Genomic DNA, 14924 nt, shown 5'->3' on the forward strand with positions numbered 1-14924 from the left:
GCCTGTTCTCTCTACATAGCGCTACTTACAGAGTCCGATCTTCTGGCTCCCTATCGGGACTGTGTCCAACTTCAAACGCCAGGTCTGTAAACTCCAAATTGTGGAACTCCCCCAAATTAACTGGGCAGGACCGTAGTGACCCACCGCGCACCCGCCACAGGCGAACATTGTCCCTCCCGCACGATACCATCCTGCAGAGTGAGCAGACAGTGCTTAGGTTAGTCCTGTAGGATCCCTAATAACAACATGCCAGGAGAACTAGAACAACCCAGTAGTCACAGTGTCAGCCTCTACATGCCAATAAAGGTATATATAGGCTGGCTATAAACACGTTCCTGGAAGATATCACACAAATGATCTGTGGGGACTAGAATCCTCTTTGTTAGCGAGTCAGGTGTTTCCCTGTAGAGCAACAGATGTGTCTACGTTTAATATAAAGATAACAGACCCCCCCAGACAAGATTCGAAACGGATGTAGGTGCATTTGCTATATCTCCCAGCATGCTCAGCTCAACAACAGGTAGAGTACAACAAATGGTCTTCCATTCTGTAATATAGGCTTGTGTTTGTTGAGTTAACATGCCGACATTAACTAGACATTTGTATATTACTTTTGGTATATCTATAAGTATTTTTCTGTTACGACAGCTGTGTGACAAAGCTACAGTTCTCTAACACCATCTCACCGTACGTCAACAAGCTGCGATAACAACAATCATTCCTCCGCCTTTATGTATCTGAAATACTAAATACCTGGTGTCGTCAAAAAAGGCAATCTTCATGGTGTGGATGTCCACGTCCGTATGAGCCTTCGCCAGGACCACGACCTCTCCACCGCGGCTGGCCTGAGATGTGTTCCACACAACCACCATCTGCAGAGGACAACCAAGAGCAAGCGACTGTAGACCCCGTCCCAGAGAACCATCACCTTAACCTACGTCCAGTCTACGAGATCGGAAAAATACTCACCGTTTTCCCATGTCCGTCCTTCCCGACGCCACACAGAATAGAGCCGGTGTGTGAGAAACTGGAAGAGACGTCATATGAACATGAGTCTGACAGTATAATGCAAACACTAGAAAACTCCAGGAAACATTGGTTGAAGAAATGACCACTTAGTGACATTATATGCTTAAGTAGCATTATATATTTTAGAGAAGGGTGAACTGAACGGTCTTGCCATTATTTGGATGCAAGATATTTTGTTTAGTTAAAAAGGATTTAGAAGTTGCTCTCTTTACACTTCCATAGTGGATTTAGGAGTTGCTCTCTCTACGCGGCCATATTTCTGTGCAAGTCTACCCCAAGACTCTGATATGGATCATAAATATACTGCAGACTTTCTGTGCCTTATTTACCAGTTTATATATATACACACACACTTCTTAATATCAGCTAATGTTCACCCATTGTAAGACAGATCACACTAGGATTGGGATTCTAGCAATGATGTAAACCTATATAACCTGTCCACCACTTTTAAAGCAGTAAATCAAAGACTCTTACTCCAATATTTTTATTCATTTGAGTGTAGTTCCAGAACTAGGTATTAGGAAGTGTTCCTTCCACGAGAGCGCCAGTTCTTACCTCAGGTACGACACAGAGTGAGCATGAGTCTTGAACATGGCGAGACAGCTGCCTTTCTGGAAGTGCCAAAGCCGCACCATGCTCAGTGTGCCAGTCTGTGCAGATGCCAAGAGGGTGCAGCTGCCATTAAATGCCAGGGCAGATACCTGTAAGAATAGCACAGCGAGAAGGAGTCATCCCCAGTCAGCGGCCTCAGCCTGTTGAACAAGCGACAGCCGCAGTAAATTTTACAAGGTTGTATAATTTTCACATCATACTGAGCTGTGCAGGAAGTAAACCAAGACGGGGTCTTACCACCTAGCTGCATAGAAAAGTCATTACAATGCATCCCTCAGAGACAGCACGAGATGTGTAACTAGGTGGTATATGCTGGAGGTATCAGGAGTAGTGATGGTACAGACAGCGCTGATCCAATGATCCATCACTCCACATCACAGGCCCCATTACTCTATCGGTAGCACCTGTCAGTGCAATACATATATTTACCAGTAGGTGTCACTAAGCAGGACAGAACATGGACTGAAGCTCTTCCGCTCTCTCTACAAATAGCCATCTCTTTTCTTTTGTCCTGCTGGGAGAAGTTTAGGTGAAGGGACTGTGTCTCTCCACCCAACCCCCCCCCCCCCCTCCTCAGAAAAAAATAATGGTTGCCCCACTGGTAATGAAATAGCCACAATTATACAATAAAATAAAACATTTACCTTACATATAGTCATTAATGAAAAGCCCACTAATTTATTTATAAAATAATTTGGCCCCCATAAGATAATAATTTTTGCCCCTCTAAACAAGAAATCAAATTGCAGTTTGATACATTTACCCCTTAGTGTTTATATCGCTGCGACTTTCTTCTCGGAAGCTAGACGTCCACTCTACTTCAACAAGCTTTGGGCACTTAGGTCCTGACAGGACCATACCGTGGACTCTATGAGGTTTGGTATCTATGTTCCCGCTCTGAACATTGGTAGCCAATCAGTATTCAGAGGAGGAAGTAACCCAAGTACTAATAGTCAATCATAGGACACAAGGAACTTAATTTCTTGTATTGCCCTGCTCCCACTGGTGACACCTACTGGTGAACACACGTACTGCATTGACAGGCCTGTGAGAAAGGGATCGTACAGTAAAAATACTTCTCAATTTTCTGTTATAAGCAGGCAAGACTTAAGTTTTACTTTAGAATAAGGTGATAATAGGACAAACCTTGTCTGTGTGACCCAAGAAAAACCTCTGCTCTTCAGTTTCCACATTCATAACTACAATAACTGCATGACAAGGATAGACTACTGAGCAGCCAGTGTGAGTCCAGAGAGCCTGCGGGACACAAGAGGATTCTGGGATTAGACACATTATGAGTATATGACAGAGAGGCCACAACAGAGGATTCTGGGAATGGTGACAACTGTAGTGTATGAAGCAGAGGGCATCACAAAGGATTCTGGGACTACCTGTGGGAGCAATGTATGACAGGCAGGACATAGTAGAGAATTCATGGTTTAGCTACCACAGTAGAGTATGAGGGACAGGACACCATAGGAGTCTGGGATCAGTTACCGGAATAGTATATGAAGGAGAGGGCTCAGGGATTAGCTACCAGAGTAGTTTATGAAGGTCACTTACATGCCGTTGAGTGCAACCTCCAAAACCAATTATTTTCCTCAGTTTCAGGATAGGATCTGGAAGAAGTTTCTGGAAAGTAAATTATGGGTTAGAAAAGGCCTAAGTTAGACACCCAGATTAATTTAGAGTTACGAGTAAATCCAGCAAATTTGCCCCTGGACATACCACGTCCGATGCAAGGGTTTGTTTTTTTGTATGCATGGAAAATGCTGGCTGCTTTATTTTAACATTGAGATTTAGAGATGAGTTAGGACACGCCTCCCCTCAACTTTAAATTCAGGAGAGGGCGAGAGTTATAGGCCCAGATGAATACACCATCTAACAACAGGGACCATGTAATTCTACATCAAAAAAGTCCCAAGGAAACAGTTCTGGATTCTTGGGTGGGGGGGGGGCGCTGTCAGTGATGATAAAACACTAAAATTCTACTGCACTTCTCAGATCTATCCACAACGTCATCTGTCAGACAGGCACGATTATCGCACCATCTATTCTAGTTTTCCTACAAAGTTATTCTACATCTGGGGAAGGGTCAGACATAAATAAAGAGAGTGTGATACATCTCAGTGGGATTGCACGATTCCACCTCTTGCACAAATATAAAATGATCATGGTGACCCCCGGCACCAGTTACACACGAAGGGCCACTCACCAACTCCTAAACCTCCTTCTGTATGTGCACTTATTTAGCAGACTTCTCAGGTTAATTACACATTGTCTCAATACCGCTGCAGGGACATTGGTTATTGAAATTAGTAAATACATAAATCTAACTGGTTTGATGACCTTGTCTAGAAGTCTTCCTCATAAATAGACGTAGGTAGATGTACATGTATGTGTTTATCCTCACCTTTCCCTCTATTCCTGCTGAGAATGTCTCTGGTCTGTGAGACGTGGCGCAGCTCACCTATAATACAATATAAATATCTATAATCTCTGTTCCTACTGAACTGATATTAAAAAGACAGGACATATATAAATGATACAACCTATACCTATAGAATATCCTCCGTCTACCTATATTCAAAAGATTACTGTGAAAACAAGACATCACTAGGCAACAACGGAGTGAAGAATCCTGATGACATCACACACGTTCCCCTATGACATCATCTGATCTGTAGACTCAGGGTGTTACTCACTTGCTGAGAGTCAGTGTTATGTCTGTGCATGATAAGCTTTTGGCCTTTGTGCGCATACACGTGTATTCCACCATCATCCTCCTCCCCAGCTGTGCTCTCCGTCTCTGAGTCTTTGTCTTCTCCACCCCTCCCCCACACGGAGAGGTAACGCTCTGGGATGGAATCTGCACATAAGGGACTGCGGCGAGGAACCTAGAGGATGGAGGAGGCAATGAGCGGGAACGGAGAACTGCGATTACAGACAGAGAACATGGCCAGGAGGCCTCTACTCACCGGCCTGGGGGACGTGATCTGCTGGATGAGAGAGACTCTGTCCTGCACTGGTTTGCTGATGGTGACAGAGCGTGGGTTCTCCCGGACAGGACTGCGAGACGGAGGAGCACCTGTGTATCACAAGTGGAGAGTACCATCACCCTGCATTCAGCAGAACACTATATACATAACCCACTACGTCCACGTGTCCCTTAAACACACCACATACATCAGTCACTTACACAAATCCCTTAAACACGCCACATGCGTCAGCCACGTCCACGTGTCCCGTAAACACACCACATGCATCAGCCACGTCCACGTGTCCCTTAAACACGCCACATGCATCAGCCACGTCCACGAGTCCCTTAAACACACCACATGCATCAGTCACTTACACAAATCCCTTAAACACACCACATGCATCAGCCACGTCCACGTGTCCCGTAAACACACCACATGCATCAGCCACGTCCACGTGTCCCTTAAACACGCCACATGCATCAGCCACGTCCACGTGTCCCGTAAACACACCACATGCATCAGCCACGTCCACGTGTCCCTTAAACACGCCACATGCATCAGCCACGTCCACGTGTCCCTTAAACACGCCACATGCATCAGCCACGTCCACACACCCTTTATAACCATCTATTTGATCTCTAAAGACCCAATTTCAGTTAACAGCTTCCGATGGATTCTTGGGAAGAAAGACCAACAAGTAGAAGACAAGATGATGTTCAGAGACGATTCACTTCTCACCTGGAGCTGTGGGAGCAGATTGTCCTTTCTGAATGGAGTCATAAGGCAGTTTGGAGCCATCTGAGGGAAACCTGTAACAAGTGATCAGTGTAATCCACAGGTATCACCGTCCTCCTCTGTAATCCACTAGAGCTAGTGATTAGTCTACACTACGATACAGACACAGGATGATTACAACTATCCAGAACTGCTGCCGCATATGGACAAAGGATCTAGACTTATACATTAAGACAATTAAAACACATTCTTAAAAGGGGAAGTCCTTTAGTTGAGTTAATTTAATTTGCCCCCCACGTTCACTTGAAATCATTTCCCTGCCAGCACAAGCACTCTGTAGAGCTGTCCACAGCACTCACCAGGGCTTTATTGGACCAGCTTCCATAGTGTAGATCTATGGAGGGACTACAGCACAAGAAGCTGCAGCCTGAGCAGACTCTCCCAAGGGAAAGGAAGGGACAGCTCCACTAAAGGTGAAGTGACGCTCAGGTCTGCGAGATTTACTGTCCGAAACTACTTGGCCTCTAGTCATTCAAGCTTTCTCAGTAGTATGACCTCCAGGTAGCAACGTTCTAACCAGAATCAGGGATGATAGATGACACCACTGTGTATTCACCAGCTGTCCACAGCCAGGAACTTAGGCACTGCGCTAGTTGCTGGCTGCGGGCAGCTGGTGAATACAGGCACTGCGCTAGTTGCTGGCTGCAGGCAGCTGGTGAATACAGGCACTGCGCTAGTTGCTGGCTGCGGGCAGCTGGTGAATACAGGCACTGCGCTAGTTGCTGGCTGTGGACAGCTGGTGAATACAGGCACTGCGCTAGTTGCTGGCTGTGGACAGCTGGTGGATACAGGTACTGCGCTAGTTGCTGGCTGCGGGCAGCTGGTGAATACAGGCACTGCGCTAGTTGCTGGCTGCGGGCAGCTGGTGGATACAGGTACTGCGCTAGTTGCTGGCTGCGGGCAGCTGGTGAATATAGGCACTGCGCTAGTTGCTGGCTGCGGGCAGCTGGTGGATACAGGTACTGCGCTAGTTGCTGGCTGCGGGCAGCTGGTGGATACAGGTACTGCGCTAGTTCCTGGCTGTGAACAGCTGGTGGATACAGGTACTGCGCTAGTTGCTGGTGGATACGGGTACTGCGCTAGTTGCTGGCTCCAGACAGCTGGTGGATACAGGTACTGCGCTAGTTGCTGGTGGATACGGGTACTGCGCTATTTCCTGGCTCCAGGCAGCTGGTGAATACAGGTACTGCGCTAGTTCCTGGCTCCAGACAGTTGGTGGATACAGGTACTGTGCTAGTTCCTGGCTCCAGGCAGCTGGTAACTGCAGGCACAGTGCCAGTTGTGTAGGTCAGTATGTTTACAGAGTGATTTATACAGAGTATAACTGTGGAGGGTTCCACAATGTGCTAAGAAGTATGAAATCATGAGTTATTAATGTTCAATGGTATTCACAGTACTTTGTCCTCCCAGAATACTCTAGTGTAACTTACTCACCTTATGAAGTCATACAGGTCATGCCATTTCTCTCCTTTAGGCACAAGAAATGCCATTTCACGGGGCATCGGGAAGACACCATTAGGGAGAGACTTTGATTGCCGCGCCTCGGTGAAAGTCATTTCTGGAGCAAGAGAGTGGAGGTCAGTACCTTTCATATCTTATTGGATGCTCCTTCTACAGTCATACACAGGAGAACTCAGAAGGCACATATGGTGGAGCAGTCAATCTGCTCATCCTACCAGGGTTGAAGATCAGATCGCTGGTCATCAGGTTCTTCACGAGCAGGTTAGAGCACAGCTTGACGCTCTTCAGATGACTGTATCTACGGCTCAGATACAGAGACAGGATGTAGTGAAGGTCCAACAGGAGACATGTCCAGCGGGAGCCTGGGGGGGCCAGACCCACCAGTCCTGGTAACGGAAAAGAAGTTCGGATGCTGCAGTGTGTACACAAAACGTAATTACTCCGCTACAGTAAACGAAGACCACACGTCGGTAGTATTTATAGACCGTCACACTCACCATGTCGTGCAGTCTGCGCAGTACTGTCATACACAGAGCCCTTTACTGCTCCGCACACAAACGGGAACTGTAACCATGTGGCCGTGGACTTGAACTCTTTAAAGAGATTGGAGAAGGAAATTCGGACAGACTGCCCATCCTGAGGGACAGAAACGATTAATATTTACCAAGCTTAGCATAACACACATATTATCCAACATACATCAGGTCCTGTCTTACCTCCGTGCTCACATCTACATGTGCCACAAAATGTTTCCCGGGGACCGGCCTGAACAGCACGTAGAGGTAACGTCCCGTCAGCCCCAGACTCTGGGAACTGGTTTTGGGGATCTGGATGTAGTTTCCGGCTGGGATAGATCCACGGATCTTGTACACTGTGCACTTCAGGTTTTTGTCCTGTGACAGGTGAAATTCACTGAAAAATTACCAATTTTATTGTCCAAATAAAAAAAAAAAAAAAACTAGGAGTCACTATTGTTTTAGAAATGAGCAGTGTGCACGAATATTACATTGTCACTCAGTGTAAGAGCAATTCAATGAAATATTTTTGACAGGATTCCAGTTAATACAAGAAATGAAGGTTACATTTGACACTATCAGAGGGACAGGAGTCTCTCATCACTGCTCTGTGCTGTTGGGGAAATACAATTTCATCCGTGTTTATAAATTTGGAGCACTGTCTGTATTTTTTCATTAATTATAAACCATCAGAAATGTTAAAAATTAAGCAGGCAGAGACTGCCCCCCCCCCCCCATCCCCCTGAAGAGATGACTGCACCATACGCACCAAAATCACTGGAAGGATACAATATATCAGGATTTCCATGACCAATTCCTAAATATTAAAATGTCCAAATATTGCTCCAAATCCATAGGATTAAGGCAAACCCACATTTCATGTATCCCTAATCATCATGCCAATACTCTGCTTTGATCATCGATTTGAAGAGTATAAAAACAAATGGGGAAAGGAAGTTATATAAAACGGCTGTATCATATATCGCCTTTAACATGATCATTTCAGGACTTGGAATGTGGGATAGAATTTCACAGATACAGGGTAGTGTGCAGTCAGCAACTTCTAAATGATCTCTTAGTAAACAGACCTGTTCTGCCAATCCTCCACAAAATATCAAAATATTGTTTTACAAGGTTTTTTCCACCCACTTTAAATATACAATTGTGTCTAATGGAAATGATTTCCAAACAAATACCCCCCCCCCCCCCCACATGGCTGAAACGTAATTTATAAAAGGAACATTACCATGACCGCGCTGACATCTCCTTCTTTGCTTGATCGTTTCCAATCGTCCAGCCGCACATGTTTAAATACATTGACAAACGGATGCTGCCAGACTGTGGGCAAAATCAACATCAAATATTGTCAATAATGGCACAGAAACCAGCGAGGTTACAAGTATTCTCTACCGACACATAATGATATAAGAAAATGTCACTAACTCACTAACAGTAGCAGCTGGACGCCATGGATTACAGTTCAACTAACAATATTCACAAATAAATGAGTAACACTTTCAGGAGCTGCTGACAAGTGGAAATATTTTAGGAAATGCTGCGATCAAGGGGGAGATTGTTCTATAACACGTGCCAGAATTTTTATATTTAAGCTTACAGCCCCCCAACTACATACCGTCCCACAGCACCGACACCTCCCCGCTACATACCGTCCCACAGCACCGACACCTCCCCCCTACATACAGTGCCACAGAGCAGACACCCCCCCCCCCCGCCACTACATGCCATCCCGGCACTGACAACCGCCCTACTACTACACACCATTCTGGCATTGACACCAACCCTACTACTACACACCGTCTCAACACTGACACCCCCCCTACTACTACACACCTTCCCACCACTGACACCCCCCTACTACTACACACCGTCCCACCACTGACACCCCCCTACTACTACACACCGTCCCACCACTGACACCCCCCCTACTACTACACACCGTCCCACCACTGACATCCCCCCTACTACTACACACCGTCCCACACTGACATCCCCCCTACTACTACACACCTTCCCACCACTGACACCCCCCTACTACTACACACCGTCCCACCACTGACACCCCCCTACTACTACACACGGTCCCACCACTGACACCCCCCCCTACTACTACACACCGTCCCACCACTGACACCCCCCTACTACTACACACCGTCCCACCACTGACACCCCCCTACTACTACTACACACGGTCCCACCACTGACACCCCCCTACTACTACACACCGTCCCACCACTGAGACCCCCCTACTACTACACACCGTCCCACCACCGACACCCCCCTACTACTACACACCGTCCCACCACCGACACCCCCCTACTACTACACACCGTCCCACCACCGACACCCCTTGCTACTACTACTACACACCGTCCCACCACTGACACCCCCCCCTACTACTACACACCGTCCCACTACTGACACCCCCCTACCACTACACACCGTCCCGGCACTGACAACCCCCCTACCACTACACACCGTCCCGACACTGACACCCCCCCCCCACTACTACTAATATACCGTTCCGGCACGGACACCCCCCCTACTACTACACACCGTCCGGGCACGGACACCCCTACTACTACTACACACCGTCCCGGCACTACTACTACACACCGTCCCGGCACTGACACCCCCCCCCTACTACTACACACCGTCCCACCACTGACACCCCCCCTACTACTACACACCGTCCCACCACTGACATCCCCCCTACTACTACACACCGTCCCACACTGACATCCCCCCTACTACTACACACCTTCCCACCACTGACACCCCCCTACTACTACACACCGTCCCACCACTGACACCCCCCTACTACTACACACGGTCCCACCACTGACACCCCCCCTACTACTACACACCGTCCCACCACTGACACCCCCCCCTACTACTACACACCGTCCCACCACTGACACCCCCCTACTACTACACACCTTCCCACCACTGACACCCCCCTACTACTACACACCGTCCCACCACTGACACCCCCCTACTACTACTACACACGGTCCCACCACTGACACCCCCCTACTACTATACACCGTCCCACCACTGACACCCCCCTACTACTACACACTGTCCCACCACTGACACCCCCCTACTACTACACACTGTCCCACCACTGACACCCCCCCCTACTACTTACTACACACCGTCCCATCACTGACACCCCCCCTACTACTACACACCTTCCCACCACTGACACCCCCCCTACTACTACACACCGTCCCACCACTGACACCCCCCCTACTACACACCGTCCTAGTACTGACACCCCCCTACTACTACTACAACAACACACCGTCCCGGTACGGACATCCCCCATTCTACTACACACCGTCCCACCACTGACACCCCCCTACTACTACACACCGTCCCACCACTGACACCCCCCTACTACTACTACACACTGTCCTAGTACTGACACCCCCCTACTACTACACACCGTCCCACCACTGACACCCCCCTACTACTACACACCGTCCTAGTACTGACACCCCCTACTACTACACACCGTCCCACCACTGACACCCCCCTACTACTACACACCATCCCACCACTGACACCCCCCTACTACTACACACCGTCCCACCACTGACACCCCCCTACTACTACACACCGTCCCACCACTGACACCCCCCTACTACTACACACCGTCCCACCACTGACACCCCCCTACTACTACACACCGTCCCACCACTGACATCCCCCTACTACTACACACCGTCCTAGTACTGACACCCCCCTACTACTACACACCGTCCCGGCACGGACACCCCCCCCCTACTACTACACACCGTCCTAGTACTGACACCCCCCTACTACTACTACAACAACACACCGTCCCGGCACGGACACCCCCCCTACTACTACACACCGTCCCACCACTGACACCCCCTACTACTGCACACGGTCCCACCACTGACACCCCCCCTACTACTACACACCGTCCTAGTACTGACACCCCCCTACTACTACTACAACAACACACCGTCCCGGCACGGACACCCCCCCTACTACTACACACCGTCCCACCACTGACACCCCCTACTACTACACACCGTCCCACCACTGACACCCCCCCTACTACTACACACCGTCCTAGTACTGACACCCCCTACTACTACTACTACACACCGTCCCACCACTGACACCCCCCTACTACTACACACCGCCCTAGTACTGACACCCCCTACTACTACTACACACCGTCCCACCACTGACACCCCCCTACTACTACACACCGTCCTAGTACTGACACCCCCTACTACTACTACACACCGTCCTAGTACTGACACCCCCCTACTACTACACACCGTCCCACCACTGACAACCCCCTACTACTACTACACACCGTCCTAGTACTGACACCCCCCTACTACTACACACCGTCCTAGTACTGACACTCCCCTACTACTACACACCGTCCCACCACTGACACCCCCTACTACTACACACCGTCCCACCACTGACACCCCCCCTACTACTACACACCGTCCTAGTACTGACACCCCCTACTACTACTACACACCGTCCCACCACTGACACCCCCCTACTACTACACACCGCCCTAGTACTGACACCCCCTACTACTACTACTACACACCGTCCCACCACTGACACCCCCCCTACTACTACACACCGTCCTAGTACTGACACCCCCTACTACTACTACACACCGTCCCACCACTGACACCCCCCTACTACTACTACACACCGTCCCACCACTGACACCCCCCTACTACTACACACCGTCCCACCACTGACACCCCCCTACTACTACACACTGCCCTAGTACTGACACCCCCTACTACTACTACTACACACCGTCCCACCACTGACACCCCCCTACTACTACACACCGCCCTAGTACTGACACCCCCTACTACTACTACACACCGTCCCACCACTGACACCCCCCCTACTACTACACACCGTCCTAGTACTGACACCCCCCCTACTACTACTACACACCGTCCCACCACTGACACCCCCCTACTACTACTACACACCGTCCCACCACTGACACCCCCCTACTACTACACACCGTCCCACCACTGACACCCCCTACTACTACTACACACCTTCCCACCACTGACACCCCCCTACTACTACTACACACCGTCCCACCACTGACACCCCCCTACTACTACTACACACCGTCCCACCACTGACACCCCCCCTACTACTACACACCGTCCTAGTACTGACACCCCCCTACTACTACACACCGTCCTAGTACTGACACCCCCTACTACTACTACACACCGTCCTAGTACTGACACCCCCTACTACTACTACACACCGTCCCACCACTGACACCCCCCCTACTACTACACACCGTCCTAGTACTGACACCCCCCTACTACTACACACCGTCCTAGTACTGACACCCCCTACTACTACTACACACCATCCTAGTACTGACACCCCCCTACTACTACACACCGTCCCACCACTGACAACCCCCTACTACTACTACACACCGTCCCACCACTGACACCCCCCTACTACTACACACCGTCCTAGTACTGGCACCCCCCCTACTACTACTACTACACACCGTCCCACCACTGACAACCCCCTACTACTACACACCGTCCCACCACTGACACCCCCCTACTACTACACACCGTCCCACCACTGACACCCCCCTACTACTACACACCGTCCCACCACTGACACCCCCTACTACTACTACACACCGTCCCACCACTGACAACCCCCTACTACTACACACCTTCCCACCACTGACACCCCCTACTACTACTACACACCGTCCCACCACTGACAACCCCCTACTACTACTACACACCGTCCCACCACTGACACCCCCCTACTACTACACACCGTCCTAGTACTGACACCCCCCCTACTACTACACACCGTCCCACCACTGACAACCCCCCTACCACTACACACCGTCCCACCACTGACACCCCCTACTACTACACACCGTCCCACCACTGACACCCCCTACTACTACACACGGTCCCACCACTGATACCCCTCTACTACCACTACACACCGTCCCACCACTGACACCCCCCTACTACTACTACACACCGTCCCACCACTGACACCCCCCTACTACTACACACCGTCCTAGTACTGACACCCCCCTACTACTACTACTACACACCGTCCCACCACTGACAACCCCCCTACCACTACACACCGTCCCACCACTGACACCCCCCTACTACCACTACACACCGTCCCACCACTGACACCCCCCTACTACTACTACTACACACCGTCCCACCACTGACACCCCCCTACTACTACACACCGTCCCACCACTGACACCCCCCTACTACCACTACACACCGTCCCACCACTGACACCCCCCTACTACTACTACACACCGTCCCACCACTGACACCCCCTACTACTACACACCGTCCCACCACTGACACCCCCTACTACTACACACGGTCCCACCACTGACACCCCCCTACTACCACTACACACCGTCCCACCACTGACACCCCCCTACTACTACTACACACCGTCCCACCACTGACACCCCCCTACTACTACACACCGTCCTAGTACTGACACCCCCCCTACTACTACTACTACACACCGTCCCACCACTGACAACCCCCCTACCACTACACACCGTCCCACCACTGACACCCCCCTACTACCACTACACACCGTCCCACCACTGACACCCCCCTACTACTACTACACACCGTCCCACCACTGACACCCCCTACTACTACACACCGTCCCACCACTGACACCCCCTACTACTACACACGGTCCCACCACTGACACCCCCCTACTACCACTACACACCGTCCCACCACTGACACCCCCCTACTACTACTACACACCGTCCCACCACTGACACCCCCCTACTACTACACACCGTCCTAGTACTGACACCCCCCCTACTACTACTACTACACACCGTCCCACCACTGACAACCCCCCTACCACTACACACCGTCCCACCACTGACACCCCCCTACTACCACTACACACCGTCCCACCACTGACACCCCCCTACTACTACACACCGTCCTAGTACTGACACCCCCCTACTACCACACACCGTCCCACCACTGACACCACCATTATGTACTACGGCCCCAGCTGCAGAGATCAGACACCGGTACCTGCAGCCATCACTCCCCGTCCGCAGCTCAATCCTCCCGCCGTCACCAACTGTCTGTCTGTGACATCATAATACCGCCCTAGCAACCGGCCCAGAGCGTCACCCCGCCCCCTGGATACCAGACGCAGTATTGTGACGTCACAGTCCCCTGCCAGTCGTTGCCAGGTAACGGAGCGTTCCCCACGGTATCCGTGTCCTCCTGTTACATAGCGGCTGGTGCACTAGCCTAGACTCAGGTATCATGCGGCCTCTGCTGGGAGTTATAGTTCTACGCAGTGCTGGGTGGTGATCTGTGCCCTCTAGTGGTGATCTGTAGCCTCACATCCATTATACTGTCAGCATGGGGAACATCTATTCCTAGTATTACACTGGTGC

At 50.4% G+C, this 14924-nt stretch overlaps 1 protein-coding gene across 2 annotated transcripts in view; it reads right to left on the reverse strand.

Annotated features, from left to right (window-relative positions):
• Positions 1 to 14659, reverse strand: part of WDR90 (WD repeat domain 90) — a 28653-nt gene extending 13994 nt beyond the window's left edge. The window contains exons 1-16 of one of the 2 annotated variants that reach the window (XM_075179128.1): positions 14551 to 14659; positions 8643 to 8734; positions 7598 to 7774; positions 7379 to 7517; positions 7097 to 7267; positions 6855 to 6978; positions 5364 to 5434; positions 4623 to 4732; positions 4350 to 4541; positions 4058 to 4114; positions 3208 to 3276; positions 2791 to 2901; positions 1588 to 1733; positions 970 to 1027; positions 754 to 872; positions 30 to 191 (exon numbers count right to left, since the gene is read on the reverse strand). In XM_075179128.1, coding sequence (XP_075035229.1) covers positions 30 to 191; positions 754 to 872; positions 970 to 1027; positions 1588 to 1733; positions 2791 to 2901; positions 3208 to 3276; positions 4058 to 4114; positions 4350 to 4541; positions 4623 to 4732; positions 5364 to 5434; positions 6855 to 6978; positions 7097 to 7267; positions 7379 to 7517; positions 7598 to 7774; positions 8643 to 8734; positions 14551 to 14560 — 1808 coding nt within the window. In that variant the 5' untranslated portion in view covers positions 14561 to 14659. The other variant, XM_075179129.1, reaches the window with a different exon arrangement.
• Positions 14660 to 14924: the final 265 nt, after the last annotated feature.

The sequence above is a fragment of the Mixophyes fleayi genome, chromosome 7, assembly GCF_038048845.1.
Source record: "Mixophyes fleayi isolate aMixFle1 chromosome 7, aMixFle1.hap1, whole genome shotgun sequence".
NCBI lineage: Eukaryota > Metazoa > Chordata > Amphibia > Anura > Limnodynastidae > Mixophyes > Mixophyes fleayi.